Source organism: Helicoverpa armigera, chromosome 17 (assembly GCF_030705265.1).
Source record: "Helicoverpa armigera isolate CAAS_96S chromosome 17, ASM3070526v1, whole genome shotgun sequence".
Lineage (NCBI taxonomy): Eukaryota > Metazoa > Arthropoda > Insecta > Lepidoptera > Noctuidae > Helicoverpa > Helicoverpa armigera.
The window spans coordinates 7,010,763-7,035,645 of NC_087136.1; the positions used below are offsets into that span (position 1 = coordinate 7,010,763).

A 24,883-nucleotide genomic window follows, 5' to 3' on the forward strand; every position below is an offset into this window, starting at 1 on the left:
GTGGGCCCCATTGGAGTTTGGAATCAACGGTCAAACCAAGAAATACCGTTGACTCAACAGGCTTCAACTCTACTCCATTTAGTTGTACATTGGTGTGTAACTGCCTTACGTTAGGCGTTGAGAATTTGATTAACTTCGTTTTAGATTCATTTAAAAGAAGATTATTGACATTAAACCAATGAACAACCTTTGAGAGTGCATTGTTAACTTCGTCAAAATTGTCGAGTTGGCGCTTGATTTTAAAACGAGTGAAGTATCATCGGCAAACAACACAATCTTGTGATTATCCCTTACGTGATAAGGGAGGTCATTAATATAAATAAGAAACAAAAAAGGGCCTAGAATTGAACCCTGTGGAACCCCCATGGTGACCGTAGATCCAGAAGACCTCTTACCATTGACATCCACCCTCTGAATTCTATTATGCAAATAAGAAGTCAGAAGGTCAAACCTTGTTTTTGATACCATAGTGGTGAAGTTTCCTGATGAGTATATCATGGTGCACGCAATCAAAAGCCTTGGACAAGTCGCAGAAAATACCTAGCGCATCCTGCGAATCCTCCCAGGCCTCGAATATATTTTTAAGCAATTCCACGCCCGCATCCGTAGTAGAACGACCCTTGGTAAATCCGAATTGTTTAGTGTGCAACAAGTTGTTTCTATTAAAATGGCTCAACAATTGACGTAATATTAACTTCTCAAAAATTTTACTCAAAGTGGGTAAAATTGAAATTGGCCGAAAATTTGATGGATCGGTTGTACTACCAGATTTAAACAATGGAATTACTTTACTAAGTTTCATCAAGTCAGGAAAAACACCTGATGCAACACAAGAGTTGAACACAGTTGCTAAATAAGGGGAAATTATTTCAATTATCGATGAGATTATCTGAACTGACAATCCCCAAAGGTCAGCAGTCTTTTTTACATCGAGATCTTTATACGCTTGAATAATATCCTTAGAGCTGACAACCGTGAATTCAAAACCTTTGTCACATTCCGCAACACAATTTTTTAATATTGTAAGAGCCGAACTGGAAGATGCCATCAGAGTTCTGGTTGTTAGAATAGGGATATTGGTGAAAAAATTTTCAAACTCAGATGCTACCTCCGAGTCTGACTTAATGTCTACATTGTTTACTTTTAAGTGAAAGTCTCGATTCCGTACAGTGGATCGGCCTATTTCTGAATTAATTATATTCCAGGTGGTTTTTATTTTATTTCCAGAAGCTTTTATTTTATGTTTTATGTGTACTGATTTTGCGGAGGTACAGGCTCGTTTAAATATTTTTGAATAGTTTTTAACGTACTGTTTAAATGTTTCATCTTGATTGAATGATCTTTCATAGTATAATTCAAACAACTTCTGTCTACTTTTGTAAATACCCGGCGTTGCCCAATCACTAAATGTTGCCTGATCACAAACAGATATGGACTTAGTAGTAAAAACTTTTTTAAATTCACAATTAATTAAGTTGAATAAAAGGCTGTAAGCTTGATCAGGATTATCATGATAGGGCAATTCAGGCAGTTTTTCAAACAAGTTATTTTTAAATTGTTCCAAGCGATGTTTGTTTACAGGAATAAAACTTACATTTTTTCTCAGACCTCTGTTAGTTTTCATAGGAAAAATAACTAATTGACCAGAGTGATCAGAATCCAACACATTTAAAATTTGTTTATTTAAAGGTTTTAAGTTTGTGAAAATGTTGTCTATACATGTAGCACTAGTGCTAGTTATTCTAGTTGGCTCGAGAAATGTACTGTACAAGTTGTATGATTTAAATAGAGTTATAAAATTATTAACAATAGCAGTATTTTCCAGTATATTAATATTAAAGTCTCCACAGACGACAACTGTTTTATTATTATTAGAAATTTTGAATAATACATCTTCCAGATGCTTTTCAAAAATTGTATATGTTGCACATGGGGGCCTGTATACACTCATTACAATGAACTGCTCAAGCTCAACGCATGATATCTCAATTACTCGCTCAACAGAAAGGTTCACAATATCCTTCCGTTCTTTGAATTTAATGGTATTGCGAAGAATTATTAGAGAACCACCACGTATTATATTTACTCTGCTGTACGAGCTGCCTACACAATGGTTCTTGAAGCTAAACATGAACTGATGCTCTTTAAGCCAATGCTCAGTTAAACATAAAATATCTATATTATTACAGTTCATGAACAACTCCAATTCCAATTCTTTACCAATCAAACCTTGAATATTTTGATGGAATATATTCAAATTGTGTTTGTTTCTAGTATTTATACTCAAAGGGTTTGATGGATCAGAAGTGACAACATTTTTTGCGGTATTTAATTGTACATTTGAAGATATAATTGTATTTATGTCACAATCCAAAATAATTGATTGACTATTGCTAGAGATTGGCTCTATTGTCTATTGTCAATCGTTTCTGCTACCTCATTGAAGATGGCTATTTATAGAATCCACTCGTGCCGACATGTTAACCCAACTGCAATAGGGCGATTGCTTCATTAGGCGCAAGTAGCGGCCAGTGCGAAGTAGTTCGTTTCTTTTGAAACATGGCCGCCAGTGGGTGTACTATGCCCAATCGAATGACAAATAATCGAATGCCAATTGATCGACCACTATAAATCGAAATTCTAAATACTCGAACATTCATAATATCGAATGGTTATTAAATCGAACATTCAATACATCGCGCAGTCAATACATCGAGTGTTCAAAATATCGAATGTTCGTTTGATCGAGCGTTAAATGCATCGCATATTCATCCTATCGAAAAATCTATATTTTTTATGAATACAAGAAAAACTCAAAATTTACTAATAAATCACATTTTAATCTTTAATACTTTTCTTTTAAAGGTACATTTTAAAATTTTGTGTGAATTGAAAAGGCAAACGCGGGATTCGGAAGACCTACTTTACAAAAAAGAGCCAAAAGGGATGATATTGCGATTGAAAAAATGTTAAATAATAAAATCTACATTAAAATTTATAAATTATCCATAAATTTTGAGTTTTTCTTGTATTCATAAAAAATATAGATTTTTCGATAGGATGAATATGCGATGCATTTAACGCTCGATCAAACGAACATTCGATATTTTGAACACTCGATGTATTGACTGCGCGATGTATTGAATGTTCGATTTAATAACCATTCGATATTATGAATGTTCGAGTATTTAGAATTTCGATTTATAGTGGACGATCAATTGGCATTCGATTATTTGTCATTCGATTGGGCATAGTAGGTACACCCGCCGCCAGTGAATCAATTAAAGCGGGAATTGATCTAGGTACTCAAGAGGTCATAGTGACCTGTTGGATGCTGTTTAGGAAATAAGTAAATTTTTCGGAGTAATTTTTTTTGTAAAAGGTTTTTTTTTCTATGTTAATTAATTATATTTAAAATAAATAGTTTTACTTTTACATTGTATTTATCACTGTAATTACATATTACATAGAGGTATATAAGCATTATTATATGTTACTATTTTGTATCTAGGATATTCACAAAAATTTAATATTTTTTACCCTTTTAGGCGCCCACCACATGGTATTACTAAGATTTCGCTGTACCTCATGACCACGACAGTTGGTCACAGAATATGTAATTTTGTATGTATCTTCATACCTTGTTAACACAAATAGGTGAAAACTAAGATAAATTAAATATTTTAGGGACTATCAATTTTAACGATATACAATTTTATTCGAACAATTTGTAAATACTATAAATCGACAATCTTTATGCGACATATGTATTATACTTATCACTTAGCAAGTGCAAAGTAACAAAACATACATAAAAAAAAACATATAACATAACACCTTAACACTATCACTCACAGGTCAGTTGCACATAAAAACTCGCTAAAATGTACGGAAATGATCGCTGAAACGAAATCTGTTTAACGCTTGGCTACATTTTGTGCTCGTAGCACAGTTTTTGTGGGCTACGTCCGTAGCGCTACGCTTCGTAGCATTTCGTAGCATTTCGTAGCCAACTTGTAGCACCCGTAGCGGAGTGTTAATGGAGACGTGACTAATTTTACCAATCGATTTTATGAAGTCTTTTGTGAGTTTATTTGAATGATACTTATGCTCACAATTTTGTTGAAAATTACTTGGGAATTTGGATAATTCATGTACATAAAACATAGTTATATTCAGAGTTAGTCAAAACCATTATCTATATATTAGACTATACATAATAATCTAGTAGTTTTCCTACACTCAGTTTACACGCATAACCAACGCAAACAATTTTAACTTTTGCATGAATCAGTTATCAGTACTATCAGTTATCTCGTCAATCATAAAACGCACTCGATCATATCCCCTTCGGCGTACAACTCACATGTTGAACTTCACGCAATAGTACTAGTACATAACAGGTGCATACGCAATACGCATCACCCCCAATGTGGGTCAGGAGGGAACCGCCACCTTAAATACTCACTCACTGTAAAAAAAAACAGATTCGATACGACCACCCTACATGTCAAAACTTACCGTATAGCTAGAGATGTAAGGTTGACTTTTGCATGTTATGACGTTGGATGACCCCCACACATGGTAAAACCAACCGTATAGCTAAAGACATAAGGTTGAGTTTTGCATGTAGTGACGTTGTACGTTCGACGTTTGGGTGTCGCATGACAAGTGACGTCACAGCAGTGTCGCGGGCTCGCGGGATCGATACCGGGACTCGGTCGTTCCCGCGAAAGGTCGGAAAGGGCCGAATGACGCGACTCCACGTGCATGTTACGTAATAAGTACAACTCATTGACAAAGATTATTTGTTACGACAAACAACGGACAATGGCCGGCAGAACAAAGGAACTTTAATTTGATTAAAGTTTTTCTTTGTAGAAGTTGGTAAATGAAGTTGTGTTAGTTTATGAAGATAATGGGTAAAGTAGGTGATGATAAAGTGTAATAGCAGTCTTATCGCTGTCAGTAAACTCTGCTTTGAAGCTAAAGAAGGAAAATATTTACAATAGGTACTGTTTTATCAACTTTAAAACATGACTTGTTATTACCTCTAAGAATATGGATTTTTTGCATCCGCTTTTTTCAAAATAATGTATTTTAAATTCCCCCATTGATTTATTTATCCGTTGAAAGCATTCCCAAGAGATATTCATTGAAATTGAATTCAATTCTTCTGCAACTACGAGAATTTTATACTGTTGCATTTTCCAATCGGAATTCTCTGTACCGCAGAAGAATATATTTGAGCTGTCGGTGCTTCATTATTTACGTATTTCAACCTCTTTATATTTAAACTGTTATTATGTAACTTAATGAATAGAAATCGCTCAATTTTTGCTCCTTTTGTACACACAATATTATAAAAATTCAAGCATTTGTAAGTGCGTTTGTCATTCTTTTGCGCTAGAATGACTAAAACCGATTTACGTGGGTCTTTGCCAGCAAGGAGGTTCATAACTGTTGGCAGTTATTTTTATAGAACAGGTGAATCCACGGCGCAAAGCTAGTTTTGATGTATAGCCGCAGTTTGTTGAACTGGAAGCCGATTACAAATTGCTGTCTTTGATCATACAGTCAATAAGGCTGTGTACACACTTCAAACGTTTATGAAGCAAAGATTTTATGTAGTATCGTATATATTTTATACTAGCTATAGATGGCTTTGATTTTAAGTAGAAAATTCATATCTAATTGCTCTCTAAGCCTTAGAGTATGTACCTTATGCCCATTTTCACCAACAATCTGTTAATCTAAGTGCCACTTAGAATACTCTCCCAATTTTGACATAAATAACTATGGATAAGGGATACCTAAACTTTGGTGAAAACGAAATTCTTATTAAGTGTTCCGTAAATGCTCTTAGGGGATCCCTTAATTTAGGTATTTGTTGGTGAAAATTGGCATTAGAGTCTAAGGTACATATAGATATATTAGAGCTATGACAAAAAACAAGTCAATTATTGTATTCTAACTTTTTTAGAATGACAAACAAACAATTTCGCACGTAAAATATTAGTAGTGGTTTAACCGCAGTGCGGGCCGAGCTCTCTACAAAAAGCTAGCAGGTAGAATTCGGTAGACAATAGACTAAGCTAAGTCCCCCACTGTGGACCTTAATGAGGCTTTAAGGCGTGATAAATCAGGTCATAGTGCTTTCATGAAATACTTAATAGAATTCAGAGTTTAGTTTCGATTTTGCAAGTCCCATAAGTTTGTTAAGTAATCGTATATTCAATAATTTGATGAATTATAAATAAGTGCCAATGTATAATTTGCCTGAATTAGGTAAGTGAATTGAATGTCGCAAGTCATGATAAACTAGTTATTTCCGTCTTAAAACAAAAACTTGTCTAAAAAATGTCAGATTATGACGTTGACATAAAATATGTTTCATTTTGCGGCCACATTTTTTTTAGACAAGTGTAAAACAGACGTTTAAGTTTTTGTAGTAAGGCCGTTTATGTTTAGTTAGAAATAGTAAACACCTGGAATCTCTTTCACGTGCTTTCAGACACGCTTTTAATTATGATTTCTAAATTAGGAGTCAAAGACAAACTGCCAAAGTGCATTGGTTATTTTAAGATACAGGTGTAGGCGGAGCGCTGTCTCATATGTGAGGCCAATCAATTAACTCTTTTACTATTTATAAATTAACTTTTTAATACGTACGTGAACGATTTGACGTTCCTACACGTGATAACGATTGAATCACATATTTAACGATTGGTTAACATCAGAATAAGGGTTGTTACATAAAATCCCATCTGATTTCCCCGAAGGGTTTCGACTGTAACGCTTTTATTTCACCAATCATGTTTAAATTCCATGACAGAGGGCGACCTTTTCCAATTCAAGTAGAGAATTGAACCTGCTGAAAAAATGTATCACATAACTATAAAATTACTATACATTATTAACTTTTAGTTAGTTAGTTTTGAGTTAAAATAAACTGGAATGCTGCTAGAAATGAATAACTCAATCTACATCTATACTAATATTATAAAGCTGAAGAGTTTGTTTGTTTGTTTGTTTGAACGCGCTAATCTCAGGAACTACTGGTCCGATTTGAACAATTCTTTCGGTGTTAGATAGCCCATTTATCGAGGAAGGCTTTATCCGGGTTCGTGCAGAATTTCCCACGGGATGCGGGTGAAACCGCTGGCAGAAGCTAGTATATAATATGCGTTTACAGATGAATTTTAACACTAGCTCCATATAAATGATTTCTATTTGAAATAGCAATTCAACGGATTGGTTATAGAAATCCATCTTAAGAAGGCAGCTTCAAATCTCCATATATTACCTTGTTAATAACATAACTAAGTCAAATCTCAACTTAATTACTTGAATTGAGGAGTAGGTAGCAGAGAACCCAACAACCCAACTGCATGAGTAATTATCTACTTAGCTTGCACGAAGGTTCATAAATGTACGTGCATTTTAACTTAAAATAACTAATGAATAAATTGCGGACTAACACTGAATAAAATATGAACGGCAGAAATAAATCTATTTGGCCAATTTGAGTTTATTGCTGAATTTAAGTCAGTGCCAAAAATAGTGGTCAGGCCCAGTTCGTTTGGTGTAGGTATTTTAGTACAAGTTTTATGTGATTTTAGTATGTATGTATTTAGAGGCGTAGTTACGATAAAATTATTTTGTATCAGAAGTAGCCATTAGGTTTTTGGACTAATCGTCGAAAATTTTCGAGGAAGAGTGTCATTTGTCAAAGTAGCTACAGCTATTTTTAAGCTTAGACATTATACATAGTTTGTTAACAACAACATGTTTCTGGGTAATTGTTTGTTATTTACATAAAAAAAATTTAACGCTTATTTTGGTTACTATAGTATTCATATTATTTATTTGCGTTTAACAAAGTATTAAGTAGATGTTGAAAAATATGTAAGATACATGTGTTTTCCCATATATCACCTTGAATAACATGCAATATCATATCATAGCTCATAAAAGCATGAAATACAAATATAGCATTCGGAAGTGTTCACACGCGTCTGTCAGAATGCAACTTTATAACCCATTAGCTGCACCATACTACGTGATTATATTCCTATTGCGATGTTTAATACAATTCTGTACTCGATTGTACTGTGGAAATGAATACTGTATTTTTTTGGAATATCGTAATTTTAATTATTAGTTTAGATAGTCAGGTGGTATATGTAGAAATTATTTATTTATTTATTTGTATAGAATTAATTAACTATGAAATATCTGATACACTAAAATTACTTGTATTTTAAAATTGTATTACCAACGCTTTCTCTAAGTTCAGTTTGAGCTTTCACACGCAATAAATTACATCAGTAGAATAAAAGATAGTTGAGCTAAAGAAGGCTGCAGCCTAAAAATATTTACTTAGGCCAAAAAAAGTCGTAAAACAAATGATGCCATCCCACTTAAACTATTCAAAAATGTCTCACGTAGAACGTATTTCATATCAATCTCACGTAATTTGCTATGGGCCATTATGCCCACTTGTAAACAATAACAGTCGAGTTTAGGTACGTTTGCATAATCAATCGATAAGAAAGGCTTTCAGTTTTAATAACAGAACGTCCAGAAGAATCCCTTCACTCCTACAAAATTGATTGGTTACGTAAACCGGAGTCTACGCGGCGAGCTAAGAATAGCTTCGTAGCAACATACTACGCAACGCGTAGCCCGCTACGAACTTGTAGCACCTCGTAGCAGATAACTTTCAAGGTGCAAATAAGAACGTAGTAAGTTTACCTTGTAGCTATTATTACCTTCTTGCTACGAGGTCTCGGTTACAAACAGACCTTGGATAGGCGACTGCACTTTCTGAAGGCAAGGCGACTCACAGATGTTATCAAAAGTGTGTAACAACATCTTCGGGTCATAAAATCAAACTGCGGTCCCCCAAATGGCCTGCGAAGTGTACTTGATCATGATAATATATCACCGAGAGCGTTTGTTGAACAAGTTTATGGGTAGGATGATACTTTCATGGATTCTTGCTGATACGACAGAACCTACTTCAAAAGCAATCTATCGTTTTAAAATGAACCCACATATTTCCCGCCTCTACAAAATCGTTTAATTCATTCAGCCGTTCCGCAGTCGATTAAAATAAATGGTTGTACCACTTGACGTGGAGCTAAACTTTGCGCCGTGAAAAATATTTCCATTTCATAGTTTTGTGCGTTGTTTTCATCGGAAATAAAAGATACTTCACGTACAAACGGTGTTTTGTTCGCAGGAATGCTTTATTTTCACGAATTGCTGGGAACAGCAGTAGTCGATCCTAAATTCAGATTCGCAGTGTTTCGTAGTGTTAGCTACTGCTCGAGGCACGTTCTGAAAACTGAACTGGAAATTCTCGTGAAAATAATTAACGAGTCACAAACTCGCTGCAAACTTGTGCAGCTCCGAGCACTCGCATATTAAAAAGCGCGAAGACAACTCGGTTAATAATAATCGCTGGTTCGTCGCCAGCACCTGCGTCCCGAAGAGACGAGTTCGTTAGCGGTCATTAAAACTGCATCTTTAAGGACTAGGGCAGTGCAATAATTGCATCAAGTTTAACCGGGCTCGATCGATGTGAGGGTATTTACCTCGCCGGGCGAAAATAATCCGGGTACCGGTGATGTCAGAAGGCGTCGAGAGCGCAGGCGCGAGGACGCTAGTAGGTTCTAGTGGGTACAGTGGGTAGCCGGGCGTCAGTCGGTCGCCGGCCGCGCGTTGAGCCGGGCGCGCGTGTGCTACTGATGGCGCCCCGTGGCGGCCGGTGAGGCGCCGGCCCCGCCGACCGCCTCGGGTCGACGGGCCAGCCAGGCCAGACGGCCGTTCGTCCCAACATGTCCTTGCTCAGCGTCACAGGTATATAGTGCTGTGTGCCGGCTTCAATGGTGCTAACCTGCTTTGTGTTAACATATACGAGAGTTACGCAGCAATTTGTGGTCGTTATGGACGCGTATTGAATGTGCACAGGTACTTATGGTGGTCACGGCTAAGGACTTGCCTGTGGCAACCTAACACGATCGACTTACGGCCACGTTACATTGATCATTGCTGAGAAAAACAAGTTTCCTTTCTTAGCAGCTCCTCATACATATGTACACACAGATCAGTATTGGTAGCTATGACCGCAGGCTTAATGTGTTTCCGAGAACTTTTCGTTTAACTGATATCAGATAAATAAAGTTTGATTACCAGTTTCGATATATTAGTTTGTTTTGCGTGGGTTACGATCGCATATCGGCGTGAATCAACCGTGTGCTATTGGTTATAAAGGTCATAGTCAAGGAGCGCGTGCAATGTTGCATTTTAGCATTTTTATTAAAGTTCGTGACATTTTCTATAACAATTCCTCACTTAAAGTACATGATTATGCATTATTTATGTGATTTTTCCGCCGAGCTTGAAGTAGTGGGTATACATTGCGCGCTGCCCAGATGTTTTGTTTATGGTCTAACGTTTTTACCAGTCAGTGTATACCGCGGCAATTTCTAGAATCGCAAAGTTGAACGTATTCAGACGTCTTCGCCGTGTGTATTGAAGAAAGGCTGCATTATCTGAAGCGAGGTAGTTAATTCAATAGTGCTAGAGCGAGCGCATCGACGGGCCACGCAGGGAGGCTAAGTATAGCTATAGTATACACAATATTCTGCCCCATTTAATGCGGATGTAGGTCGTGAACATAACTAGATGCCTTTCGGTAACTGAAGGAATTAACTGCCTACTTAAGTTATGGTCAGCTTTTATTTGTTGCGGTATTTTCAGTATTTTTGATACCTACTACTACAATTATGCGGATTATACTCTCAAATACTCAACCTTTTAGACTTAAAACAACACTGAATTTCAATATCACTTAATGTACAGAGTAAAGTATTCAGAAAAACTCTTTATTTCTTATTATTTTCTTAACAAGTTTTCTTAGTACTTTAAAGATTTTTCTTCGAGTTCTGTTGTAATCTTGTCTGCTGTAAAATAAGTGGGATTCCTATCGTAATGAAAGTCGACATTGTGAAGTAAATGATGGGGAGAGACGCTTCAAACTCGATTAATTTACCTTCTTATATTTTTGAATCAGCTTTAAGTCTGAGAAGGTACATTTTGTTCGAGGGACAATTAATTAAATGGACTGGGTTTAAGAGTATGGACAACGGTTGTTGTTTGTAAATATTGATTATATAAGTACTGTGAACTTAATTTGAGAGGAAAGGTATTTTACTTTTATGTTTTGAATCTCGTTTAGGTAATTAAAACATGTTTTGGGGAGGTCTTCATTTGAATCCATTTAAAATAATAGGTTGTTTTATGTAATGTTAAAACACCTCATTAGAGTATTCCGGTTACTTAAGGTTGATTATAACTGACCTAGATTAATTTGACTCAACATGATTAGCGGCTCAATACTATGTAGTGTATTACAAATATTTAATATCGTAGTAAAAACAGGAAATTAATCTAATAAAAGCCTATTCATTTGCTGGGGTTGACTTCCAGTTTAAACAGTTGCAGTTGCAATAGTATTTTACGAACAACGTCAAAGGATAAAAAAACGGGTTATATTTTTGTCAATGTTCTCACCAGAGTACATACATTCTGTACTTACAGAAGTACATACACCTGTACTTGCACGTGAACACGTAATAAATCTTTACAATTGTCAAAAAGTTGATTAATCCATTCAAGTGCGTGTAACATGGTATAATAATAATCATATGTTTTCACGCCCACGTATTCACGATGAAAAACTCCCGCCTACATTGTTAGCAACGTGTTTAAGTATTTTTAAAACTCATTTTGTTCCAGAAAAGACAGAAATGCATATTTGAATTGTCCATGTTGTGTCGGTGTTTTGATTGGGTGTAAATTAGATCAGTATTTTGACGTAATCTGTATTTTTATATTTTATTATATTAACACCCTTATTTATAAAATCTCTAATCACCTTCTTAGCAACATTTTAACTAATCACTACTTAAAGTCTTAAGTAGTGATTAAATGTTAGTTAAGATATGCTGAAGCAACGTTTATAAGTAAGAATTTTCTTAAACAGTCCTTAAGTATTACTTATATTTAATTCACGTTTATAAGTAAGGCTGTAAGTAACTAAATCGTCTTTACCTTAAATCCCTACATCGGCTCGAGGATAAAATAGATTCATCGTAGCAAATTGTTCTAATTTATCACTCATCTATAAGTGATAAACGGTAACCAAAGTATAACTTTAATAATGGGATAGCAATCTTATATAATTAGGAAAAACTTTTTGAAAATATGACAACCTTTTTTGCAATACTCATGAGAGTAATTGTGTTACCAGATAATAGTATTAACAATGCAAAATCTTTCGATCTATGTGGCCATTGGCAGACGAAATAGAAGTCTTTTTAACTAATAAATATACGAACGAAATCTCAGGCAATACCTAGAAACGTTTAAATATCAATGTCAGGCTTTTAGCCTAAAATAGGGCTCTCCAGTACTCGCGTGGGTGTTGTCAAACAAAGGGATTATATTGAGCACCCTTTGGTCAGTACTTGCGCGTCAATACAAACCAATTTCAAAACCGAAATCTCTACCTATTGTTAGAAATAAATTTTAAGCTTAAAATAAAGGTACTTGGATTTATTCCATAGAATTTTGTACTCCACATTTACGTGCGTGTGAGAATTTCATACTCAACTTTGATATGTGTGAGTGTGTACTTATATGAGTACACTCATAGAAGTAGGTATGTGTATAAAATATATAAGCAATAGTTTTTGAAACACAAGTCCTCCAACTCTCTTGAAATAACTTAGAAACTTAATCAAGTATGTTTGAAGTTAGAGGCGTTGGTGATTCTTCGCGTTATTGCATTAAGTTTCAAGAGCTTGATAGATGGATATGAACAAAGTTTTATTACCATCCCCTTCAGGGTTTGTAATGTAAGAAATACAAGTCTTACTTATTATTTTATCTGGCTGTTACAGTAAACTATTAAAGCAATTTTAATAGAGATAAAATAATTTTCAAAGAGGTGTTTCTAGTACCCTCAAGGCACAAATGAAACTCTAGTTAAGTTTCAGGTAGTTTTAGATTCTATATTTCACGAAAGCGGCTGAACCATAGCTGTGTGTGTAAATGTTTGCGCACATTGTCTTTGTATAAGTGATCAACTTGGCTACACCGGTTAGTGGCAAAACTTTTTATCAGTCAACGCACAATTCTTGGAAGAGAATTGGCAGTTCTTCGCTTGAAATAAACAAACCAACAAAACGATTAATACTTTTTGCAGTATTAAAGAGAACTACTATTGTTCTTTACACAACTTCTTACAGCTAAAGTTATGAGCAAACGCACTTCAAAAATAATAAATACAGTATAGTATTTCTTTCTTTCTTTCCCTTAAGAGTAGCATATCAAACAATCCTTTTCTTATAAATTTTTGCGTCGAAGCCTTTTTTCCAATTCCCTATTGGTTTTGAAGTTATGAAGATTTTTTGTTTAGTGCGGGAGTGGTATATCGCTTTCAATAACAATGATATACCGAAATAATATGTCTAGGTTATACAGTGAATGCTTTGTGATAGGCTTAATATTAGAAGTTATGTTTACGGTTCTAGGTAAATAATATTGTGAGAATTTGCATAAAACTGTTCTGAGTCCATACATGACTATTGAGATTCTGCATCCTGTGGATTTTAGAGCTTGCAAAGGCCTATTTGAGTTGGAAACATTTTGGATATATTATACCGTTAATATTTTTTGCAACTCAAGAAAGCATAAATCGGAAAGTCGTAAGACAAATTCATCTCGACAATATTAGCGATAAGTTACCAATCTCTTTAATTACAGCGTAAAATAATTTTCAACTTTCAGCTAAATACTCTGAAACGTAAACAAACCTGTGAGCGACCAAAATCTCGTTGATCATTTAACCAGATTATTGGAAACTGCAACAGGTTTCTATGGTATTTCCACGAAATTCACAATCACACGTACGTGGCGAGATACTATGTTAAGTTCATTACAACAGACCAAAGCAAATTTCTGATGCCTGGAGCCAAGTGGCAAAGCACCAGCCTGTCTATACATATAAGTGTGCAGATACGCTTCCAGAAAATGTAGCTATTCTAACTCATACATATGTACCTCTTAAGTAAGTCTATCCTAAGTTTATCTTGAACACCAATGATTAAGTATAGGTGGATGAAAACATCTTGAGGAAACCTTAACTTTAAAAGTCTGAAATATCCAATCCGTCTTTACCAAGCATGATGATTAACGCTCATACTTTTTTCTGTGAGAAGCGGCCTGCAGTGGGTCAGTAAAAAACCTGATTTAATGGGCCCAGTTTATCGAATATCGCATGTTTTGCAGAAGGTCCGAGTTTTCATGAACTCAAATTATTATCGGGCATAAATAAAATGCACACAGGGAATTCCCGAAAGCCGACAACGGGGTGATAACGTTTTATTGTCATGGTGGTATGTTGATTATCAAGTTTTGGTTGTGAATTTGAGTTAATGGTGATTTTATTTAAGTTTTACTGAGGCTGAAAGGATTTTTATTGTGAACAAGAATCAATGCAATTGTTGTTAAATATTCACGTGTTTTTTTTGTTTTGTGTAATTCAAACGTTGAGAATGAAGATGGTACCTACGGTAAAAGAAGAATGGTAATTTATTTATTTTATTTAGGATCTCCAACAAAAGATTTTGAAAATTGATACTGGTCCTTCTCCTGAAAGTAATTGTTTATAAGCATTAGCTGATTACGAATAATCGTTACTGATAATATTATGGAATTGGTTTTTCAAAGGGAATATGATTGCTCGATCACTACAATGTTGGACACATATACAGTCTAGTCTTGTTATTACAAGAAAATATATCAGTGTTTAGCTCACAAACTACTACATACAACCATATTTGTGTTATTTCGCGTGATCTGCCTACATTTAGCATTGATATCCACAATTTATAGGTACCAATGTTATTACGTAATGCTACATGCTACCAGGCGAATTAACCACAGATATGATACATGGTTATTCTGCTTTTAGATTTCAAAATAAGATACGAATGGCCTACAAAGCTGTTATTTAATAACATCTACAATGTGTTCTGAAAACAGTTTATAAGGGTTCGTTTTACAAAGTATCTAATGGATTTTATTGGATTTTGTGTCAACATTTCAATATGTGTTACAATCTATTTCATTAAAACTTAAACAACTTTTAGATAATCTTAATGATAAAATTATATACACCTATTATCTAACTTATTCCCCACTATGATGTATTATGTACACTTACTATAAATATTTTAAAAATATATTACTGATACACATTGTTAAGCTTTATATATGTCACCGTAAGATTACAAACATCGTTAGATTACAATCTATCTCGAGAGATTGTAAACTGTCGAATTATTGTGTACCGTAACATCTGATTGCAATTTAACGCATTATTTTTCGCTATATTATAATCTATCATTGTAAAGCGGTCAAATTGTCAGATTATAATATAGCGAAAAATAATACGTAAAATAATACGTTTGTAATCTTACGGTGACATATACATTTAAAAAAGTATTAACACGATTTTGTGTTACATACCAGAGTGATAAAGCTCGGAATTAATTTTTGGTTACCGGTACGCGGGCACAGTTTACTATCAGTCTTTAATAATCCGAGATACATAATACTGTGGATACTAGTCATTAGGTATTTAAACAGCTGGGGCATTCGGAAAACACTCTTACCGAGGGGTATCCGTTGCCCTGGTAACTGGGTTGAAGAGGTCAGATAGGCAGTCGATGCATGGAAAAGGCAGTGATACTCAGCTTTATCCCAACATAGTTGGGAAAATGCTATTCAGATAGGTCATTTATTAGAATTTTGAGGCCTCTTAAGTTGCATACCATGTATGTAATTGAAAATTTTATCAGCGCTATGAAAATTATTGTTATATCCAGCTAAGAGAATTTTAAGGTTCTTATCCTATGTAAGTAACGCTGATTGATTTAGCAATAATTAAGGAGAGCAACAATAAATAAACCGTGCCTGAAAACTTGCTCGATTTAATTTTCATAAACTTTTCAGACGGTTCATGCTTTTGTTTTGTATACGTTACATTGCTAATGTCTATTCTTATGTAATCTTTGTTAACTTAGGTATATTCTCTATCTACCAATGTTATGAAGATGAATTATTTGATTGTTTATGTGTTTGACGTGAATAGGCTCCGGAACTGACTAGGCTAGACTGATTAAAAATTTTGTCACTAATTAGTTAGGATAGCTATATTTTATCCGGGTAGGTTTCTGCGGGGCTTGTGTAAAACTACGGGAAATAATATAATGTTTTAGTGCGTGCACTGGTTGGATAGTTTGATAGCTTTGAGTTGAGTTTGAAGCTAGATGACGTTGTGTGAGAGATATTAAAAACAAATGAAGTGAGTCTTATTTTCATGTTTATAGCTTTAGCCATTAATAGTATTGTACAAAATAGGTAGGTTAAAGGTTTGACCATCAAAATAGGTACTCATCCGCATCGCAGTCGACAGATAACGCGTTTATACACTCAAAAATAAACCAAAAGTGCAATATTATCGGAACAAAAATTTTCCAACGTAATAAAAGCTTTTGTTTGATAACTGATAACAATCACCAATAGTTTTATTGGCAATTTATTTTTAGCGTTTTAGAATTGGTTAAAAATATGTAGCGGCCTTTAACGAAAAATAAAATAAAATTACGTAACACCTGGCAATCTCAATTGTTTTCACTTTAGCGTGGAAATTACTAGGCTTTGTTAAAAGAAAGCGGCCAAGTGCGGGTTGGACTCGCGCAAGAAGTGTTTTACAATTTCTTAAGATATTAGTAAATATCTTCAAAACCACGAGGGTAGCAATTGGTAGCAACTAATGGTAGCTGGAAGCCATTAGGTAGCAACTCTCTATGTGTATTTTGAGAGGATCGGTGAGTTGTGACAGCGATTCTGACGCAGACGCAGCGATTCTGACGTATCCTTAGAAATTGCGTTTGTTGTATGGGAGCCTTCAAAATATTTAATTTTATACCCTAAAAATGTCATAGTTGTATATATCCGCGCTGTGCTTCTTCTGGAAGTAACTAAATGAAAGCAATTTCAATAAAAACGGCATGAAATTAGGTCACAATTAATATGCAGCTTCAATTTAAAATAATGACATAAATGCTGACGATGGATCGGAAAATACATGACGGTGATTAGCTCTTCATTTCCCATATGCATACGAAAGTGCATTTATTTTAGGCCATCGATCCGTTGGTATATTTTAGTCTCACACTGGAAATGCTTGTGTACTGCAGTTGAGTGAAGTTTATAACGTATTGTGATCGTATTTGTTTTACTTAATAAGTGTATGCGTGGACAGTGATTTTATATTTCTGCACTTATGTGAATAAAGAATTTTTGCTTTATTATAAATACCACTTCAGTTGAAAATAGTTTACAATTTGTGCATTTTGATGTCATATTTCATCTGTATAGTAATTTTTATTGAATATGATACATAATTTATTAATTTTCAGAGATCACTTTAAGATCAACTTTCACTAAGTTATGTATAATTAAATTATCATCCTCCAAAAACTTTGCAAACTATTTCCTCCGTTAAATTACAAGTTACAAATTCCTAACACAACATTGAATACCGCATGTATCTCGTGGTTACAAATCGGAACATCCCGTAGTTTCCCACGGGTATCGGTTAAGACGACTAGGCGATTACGCCTAGATCCTACGCCTACATACCTTTCTGTTCACGTAAGTAATACTAGCTATGATCGCCTGCCAACGGTTAAAAGCTGTTTGCTATCAAGATATAGTTGGAGCCGTAAATCCAATGGAGATTTATAGACTGGCTGTTTCAGACTAGTTTTAGTGTAGCTATCGTGAGGTGCATGATACATCATCTGTCTTGCTATTTCCGAGTATGTTGGGGTCGGAGTTTAGTCTAATAGGATGCAGTTGAGTACTCGTGTTGTACCAAAGCAAATACCTATCCGATCATCTCAACTTAGTAACTTGGGAAACCCGATTTCACTTGTTTAGACTGGTTGTCATTCTGGCTTCTGACTGCCATTAACGATTGCCAAACTGGCAAAGATTTTCAACCGATAGTTGGAATTTACTATGGTGTATCTATTACGTGACTAATAAATAAGCGTTTGAGCATTCAAAGTTTAAGTCCATCCAACAGAAAATAAATGAAATTAAATGTCGAATAGTTATAGAAAGTCGAATATTCCAACTTTTATCACACGCAAGTGATTTTGAGATCTTTAAAAGTTGCTGCACAACTCATGATTGCCGCTCTTCAGTAAATATTTTATGAAACTGCTACACTTATGAGAAAGTTCACAAACTCTTATAACTTGATAATATAAATTGATAGACGAACAAGTTTACGAGACAATTTTTACTTTGATATTAAGTTATTTTATTTCTCGTTAAAGTTATGCAAGTTGTCGATAGTTTATTACTTAATATAGAGATTAAAATACTGTTTATTGTTTATGAACCCTTATTTTGATCTGTCTGGGCACATTTCCAGTATTTAAAAAACGTATCTAAAACGTAACCTACATTGCAGCAATGCTTCAGTTAAATAACTGATTTGCGTTAAGGGTTTTGCAAATAGGCATTCATTAAAAACTCAAAAAGAAAACAGGGGTACAGCTTTAGTTTGTGAAAAATAAAATGTATTTGTGAATTATTCCATTCGAGCCGACTTTGATAAAAAACATCAAAGGATTTTGCAAAACAAAATATTAAAGCATGCATATTCTTTGGCTTGTGAAAATCTATTGAAACGTTCATAGATAATCTGGTGCACACACTTGAAGGATATAAGAAAGGAGGTATTATGTTGCTATGCCATGGACAACAAAATGACTAACGGAGGTGCCATAACGGAAAATCTCCTAAGAAAGTAGCACGCCAAAACGCGGGTGTGCAGGTTACCAATAAAGTTACTGTTTTCGCCCTCATATACCTTCTTTGGACCCGATATTTTTTTGTAATCCCAAAACCCGTTGATAGGTGCCTCAAAGAACTCGAACGCTTCATTAGTCCACTTGTAACTGATTGTGTTGGTATATGTGCACCGTAAGTATTTGACCTAGAAGAAGACGCCTGACATTATGGCATCTCTGCTATCTTTCCTTACTCCGTGGTCTATGCCTTGGTGGAGTACAGGCCTGCCTACATAGCGAGCTCACATAAGCTCATATTGACATATTAAACTGGTATATACTGTACATGTTATGAGCGGAAGAGTGTTTGGTTGTAACAAACGGCTTTTGAATTGAGCAATATTTTTTATGGGTACAAAGCACAGTATAAGAAAAAAGTTATTACTTAACTGAAATGCAAACGTATTTGTTTTGAACCGATTTTGTAGGACTATTTTACTAGAACTTTCTGACCACCTAAAAAGTCAGTGTGTTCCATTTTTCTCCTACAAAAATCTGTCACCGATGATCGGACGTTGTCTGGCAGCTATACCTACATATTATAAATCAAAAAAATATTTTTTACGAGTAAAAGACCTTATAAATACAAAAAATAATCATATAAAAACATTCCCAAAACACGAACACAACAGCTCAACGTCACAACACGTCCCCTAAAATTTTGTCTTCGAAATCGGTTTAACGCGAAAAAAAGTAAGATTGGCGGCAAAAACCTGCCGTTTCCTTATTCCGGTGTAATCACGTAAGATTGTCAGTTTTCGCATGAATTATAAAGCGAGGAGATATCGGAAAAAGCTGGAATCATTTAGATATTCATGAACAACAGATGCTGTTGCGTGAACCGGTTTTACATCTTATTGTTGATTTTTGTTTCTTGGGAAAAGGAAGAGTTTGTGATTGTAAGGTACAGATTCATGATTTTGTTTGTGTGTTTTTAAGGTTTTTGGTTTGTTTACTTTTTAACAAGTTTATTTATCATTGTGATAAAAAGGATCTTGCATCAAGATTTGTTTTACAGTGTGACTAACATAGTTACGTTTTATGAATTCTGAAAATAATAGGTCAACTATAGTCTGTTTTTTAATCTCGTAGACTAAATTGACACTTGCAAAATGTCAAACTTACAAATAATGTTGCTAGCTCTTTTGTGCAGTGTTGTACCTACGATACCGATTTGTTGAATCGTAACTTTTTATCGATAATAGACGAATTTATTTTTCATTCAATGTTATATATTTACACACACGGCTGCACGACGTGCTACAAGCTGCCAGAGAAATCTGACCACGCAACGCCGTGCGTTATCCGACCATGTTTCAATGCCTTTAAATTAAACAAAAAAAAAATAGACACCATCAGTGTTGTTCCCGTACGCGTTAAAACGGCAATCTTAACCCTTTTCTCTTACGAAACGGCAAAACTTAAGAAATACGGCAACTATGGAACTTGACACCATACAAACTGATGATTCAGAATATTCCTCAGATATGGAGTCATTATCTGAATCAGATTAACGCGAATGCCAGTAATTAAATTATGTAATAATAATAATGTTTTAAATAAGTACCTAAACATTATTTGAGGATAACGTATTGTAAAAAACGATACCTGATTTTATCAACGGTAAGTTTCGGTTGTGCCACATTACTATTTAAAAATTGCAATAAACTGTCCACACTCGTAATGTCAGTTTAGTCTACGAGATTGAAAAACAGACTATAGAAACAAAAAATTGCTCTAATTTTCACATTAAGAGCGTGTACGCTCGGCGCGCGATGTCAACTTTAGGTAATTCAACGCAAAAAACCGCGCAGACTAGCGTCGCGGCTGTGTGCGTGCCTATCATACTTCACGTATAGTCACACAAACCATTTTGATCCTTTCGAGTGAAATTGGTAGAACAAAAATATATTATTTAGTAAATAGTTAATAGCGGGAAAATAGTGTAAGTCTATGGATGTCTAAAATATAAAAGCATGAAAATAAGTCGTTAATACTTACACTCTTTTGCAAAAAAATCGGGCACCTATGAAAACCTTGGTTTTGAGGACTTTCTGTATATTACATACAATTTTCAACAGTACTAAATAGTCGACTGATGATTAATGACAATGTTAAGAGTTTCTGTATTTTAACCGATTTCAAAAAAAGAAAGGAGGAGGTTTCAATTAGATTGTTTTGTGATTGTTCTCAATTTGATTGTTCTCGATTTCTCAAAGACGCCTGGAACGATTTGAAAAATTGATTGTTTATATGAATGGTCCAGTCCATCCAGACCGAAAAATTGTGGTCAAATAACAACAATTGCCGGAAAGCCAAATATTGGTGAAGAGCTTGGGTTTACCATTGCAAATAAAGTTTTAAGTTATCTATCCTATATGCTTCAAAAGTTATTCGAGATCAAAAGTCAAAATTTGGGTACATCCAAAATGAAAAAAATTATAGCTCGATTGGTAACAGACATCTGCAATAAGTGATTTCTAGCCTAAGGAGTCCGCCATATTGGATTTAGACTCTCGACACATTTTTTTTCGAGTTATTCATAGCAAGCCCTTTCATTTGGATACCCATATCGTAGGAATTCATTAAAAACATTTTTTTCTCCATCTTGGGTATACCGCCATATTGGATATAGAATCATACATTGTCATTAAAACTGAACATTCAAACTTTCAACTCAATCGATAAAAAAATATGCTTCAAAATTGAGCTTTAAATAAAATAGTAATGTATCAAGATTTGTTGGTCGCGCTTGAAATGTACTCTATTCTCGGTATCCACGGCAGAGGTTATTCACCCTACGCGATGTGACGGAGCGACACGTCCTCTCTCTGTGAAGCCTTGCGGCGGTCTGGTCATGCTATGGCAACTTAGAACATTGGACACAAGCTTGTTTTTATTTTATAAAAGCGCCATCTGTCATCGAGCTAGGCAAACTAAAATGACATTATATCTTCAGTGTTGAAAAGCTAAAAATGCTGGGTATTCAAATTAATGTATCAATTAAATATTGTATAAAATAAAACTCCTAAACGTACAAATTGCGTTTAAAACAAGTAAAGTTATATTTAAACAATGTTTCATACAATAATGACAACAATACATAATCTTTTTTGGAAATATAAAAATATTAAACGGGAAGATAAAATCTTGTTATGGCAACACTTAAATTACAAATGGCTGCGCGTGTGAGCGATTTCTGCATGTCGGTTTTATTTGTAATATTTTCCAGTTTGTTTCGTATGACTATCCGACGTTGAGTCGAACTGTGTTCCTCCGTGTAATTGTGTCCGTTACAATCACTGTTTCTTACGTCCGCGTTGAGTTTGAGTTTCCTCCTCCGTGTCGCCATAATATTTGCAAGAATTTTGTGAAGTTACTGTGAATCTAGAGCATAGGCCCTCTTCTGTAAGAGTTAGGACCCATAATTGCGTCAACTGATCAGTGAACTTCAACCTCATGCTATACGACGTTCGAGTAGGTACTATATTCGTACCTAATATTTCAAATAAATATTGATAATTTATTATAAGCAATGTTGTTTTATTATTGTTTTGTGATGTCCCCTTATTAGATATATCTACAAAACCTACATTTAAAAACGTAGGTAATAGTAGTTTACACAATACAGCTATAACCTATAGCTATACAGAGCTATACCTGGCTATAGCTACTTAATCTGAATACATATCTACCTACGTATAGATATGTATAATCAAATATGTCACAAAGTTTGGTTAGCTAGTTACCAGATGGCGCCACTTCCCATTTAAATATAAGTCGAAGAGTTGCCTGTCTATTACCCTATATTATATTGTAGTCTTTGGGTCTGGTTTGAGTTGACTCGCGTGCAGCGTTTTATAGTAGTTTTTAAATAATTTATAAAAAAATAAAAACGAGAGATTAAATTATAATATAAAGTTTTTGTTTTAAAGAAAGAGTTATATTACTATAGTAAATAATTGTTATATTAAATTAAGTAAGATAGATAGGTAAAAAAAGCATTTGAAATTCACAATTTTTCACATTGTTAAAATATTTTTTTCTGAAAGATAGAGACCTAAATCAAAAAATGTTTTTAACTAACTATAGGCATGGGGATTTCGTCTATGAGTAATAAAATAAATATGATTAGATTTGCCACTGTTTTCACATGAATTTAAGCTTCGAAATAGACGCTGAACGGGAATTTTATAAAACATCTGTTACGTTATATGGGTTTTAAGTATTTAAACTACACAAATTGAAATTTATTTTCAATTAACTATATAGACAGTGAAATTACCTTGCGTTATTAAAAAATAACATAGTTATAGGATAAGTAGTTACTGAGAAACAGTGGTTTGAAAAGTACCATTTTAGGCCAAATGGCGCGCGGTTGACGTACACGCTCTTAAAATTGAATATTAAAATATCCTAATATTCATACAAAAGTAAAATATCAGCAAATCAAACTAACTCTTACAATGCTACTTACAAAAACGTTATTTGTTAGCTTCAGCAGGCAGTTATTATGCCAATTTGCCATTTCTTGCCGCGCCAACTTTGATGTCGTTCCGAGCACAACTTTAATAATTAAGTTATTCCAAATGACCTTAAGAAGTCGCATAGCTTATCTGATTTTCAAATTCAATCTCTTTACAGAGGACCTGAAACTTTTGAAGTTTTTTTTTTTCAGAAATTCGTAAAGTTTTTTCGAGTGTCATGTTCTGACGTTGGTCTGTAGAAATTGGGGCACTCTGTGTAATTGAAATTGTTTTTCTTCTTTATGATTTATGTTCTTATTGTATCACTTATTTTGCTTATCTATTTTTAAAAATAGATTTTTTACAATGCGTGAATTCCCCTAATAATGTCTTTTTTTCTGGTCACGATGTATGAAAGTAATTACTCCAAAACAAAATTGAAACAATGGGTAATGGAATTGATTGAATCCATTTTGAATTCGCACACAGTAGTAAGATTTCCCCAGGGGCCGACACATACTTCACTTTCAATAACTATGAATGGAACGTGACTCCGCTGACAGATCTTGGGGGAAAAAATGATATATGTGAATATATTCAAATAAACTACAGAATTACTTTTATAGAAATATATTTTTATATCTTATGGAATAGAATAGAAAATGAAAAATCACGATTGAAAGTTACAAATTACTTAAGTGTGAAAATACTCGTGGCATGAATTTCACAAAAACAGTTTTTTACACATCATCAAATGAAACCATTTTGCTAGTCCTAGAAAAGCACATTTTTAACTTGAAACCTATAAAACTGTTTTTCTACGAAAAACCGATAGTCACGCTTTTCAGTGAATATTAGAGTATTCAGCTCATACCTCTATCATCAATCAGTTTAATGATTTCTCTTTGAAATGTCTGCGATTTTTCAGCCTGCTGGCAGTTTCGACCTTTTTTAAAAGCACAGCTGTTTCCTTCGTGCCTGAAAAATGTGTCTGTGTTTTTAAGCGAAGTGATCTGGTAGGAAAATAGTGGTATTTCTCACCCTATTTACGTAAGCGTGGCGAGCAACACTCTCTCAGGGAGAGAAAATATATCAACGTCTTACATTGTTCGTGAATGTTGGAGGAAATTTAATTTTTAATAACACTTTAGTAAGGAACTATTTTTATGCTTTTGACGTGTAAATTATGACCGACTGCACTAGTACAAAGTTAAGAAATCCTACTTTCACTTTCTTTATGGGAAATGATCCCTCCCTCTGTGGGAGCAGCGTGAGACTCTTACTGACTACAGTCCACCATAGACCTTCGAAGCCCTCTATGTACCAGGGCTTCTATGACTCTTTCAAAAATCCCGCAGCAACTTTAATAACATTTAATTTACGTTTTAAGTTTCGTAATCCAAATGA

General features: G+C 34.5%; 1 protein-coding gene across 1 annotated transcript in view; it reads left to right on the top strand.

The window, feature by feature from the left end:
* The first annotated feature begins 9,697 nt into the window (after positions 1 to 9,697).
* LOC110384308 (phorbol ester/diacylglycerol-binding protein unc-13) overlaps positions 9,698 to 24,883 on the top strand; it is a 120,970-nt gene continuing 105,784 nt past the window's right edge. The window contains exon 1 of the mRNA XM_049846342.2: positions 9,698 to 9,867. Within this exon, the coding sequence (XP_049702299.1) occupies positions 9,846 to 9,867 (22 nt within the window). The 5' untranslated portion in view covers positions 9,698 to 9,845. The remainder of the gene's footprint in view (positions 9,868 to 24,883) is intronic.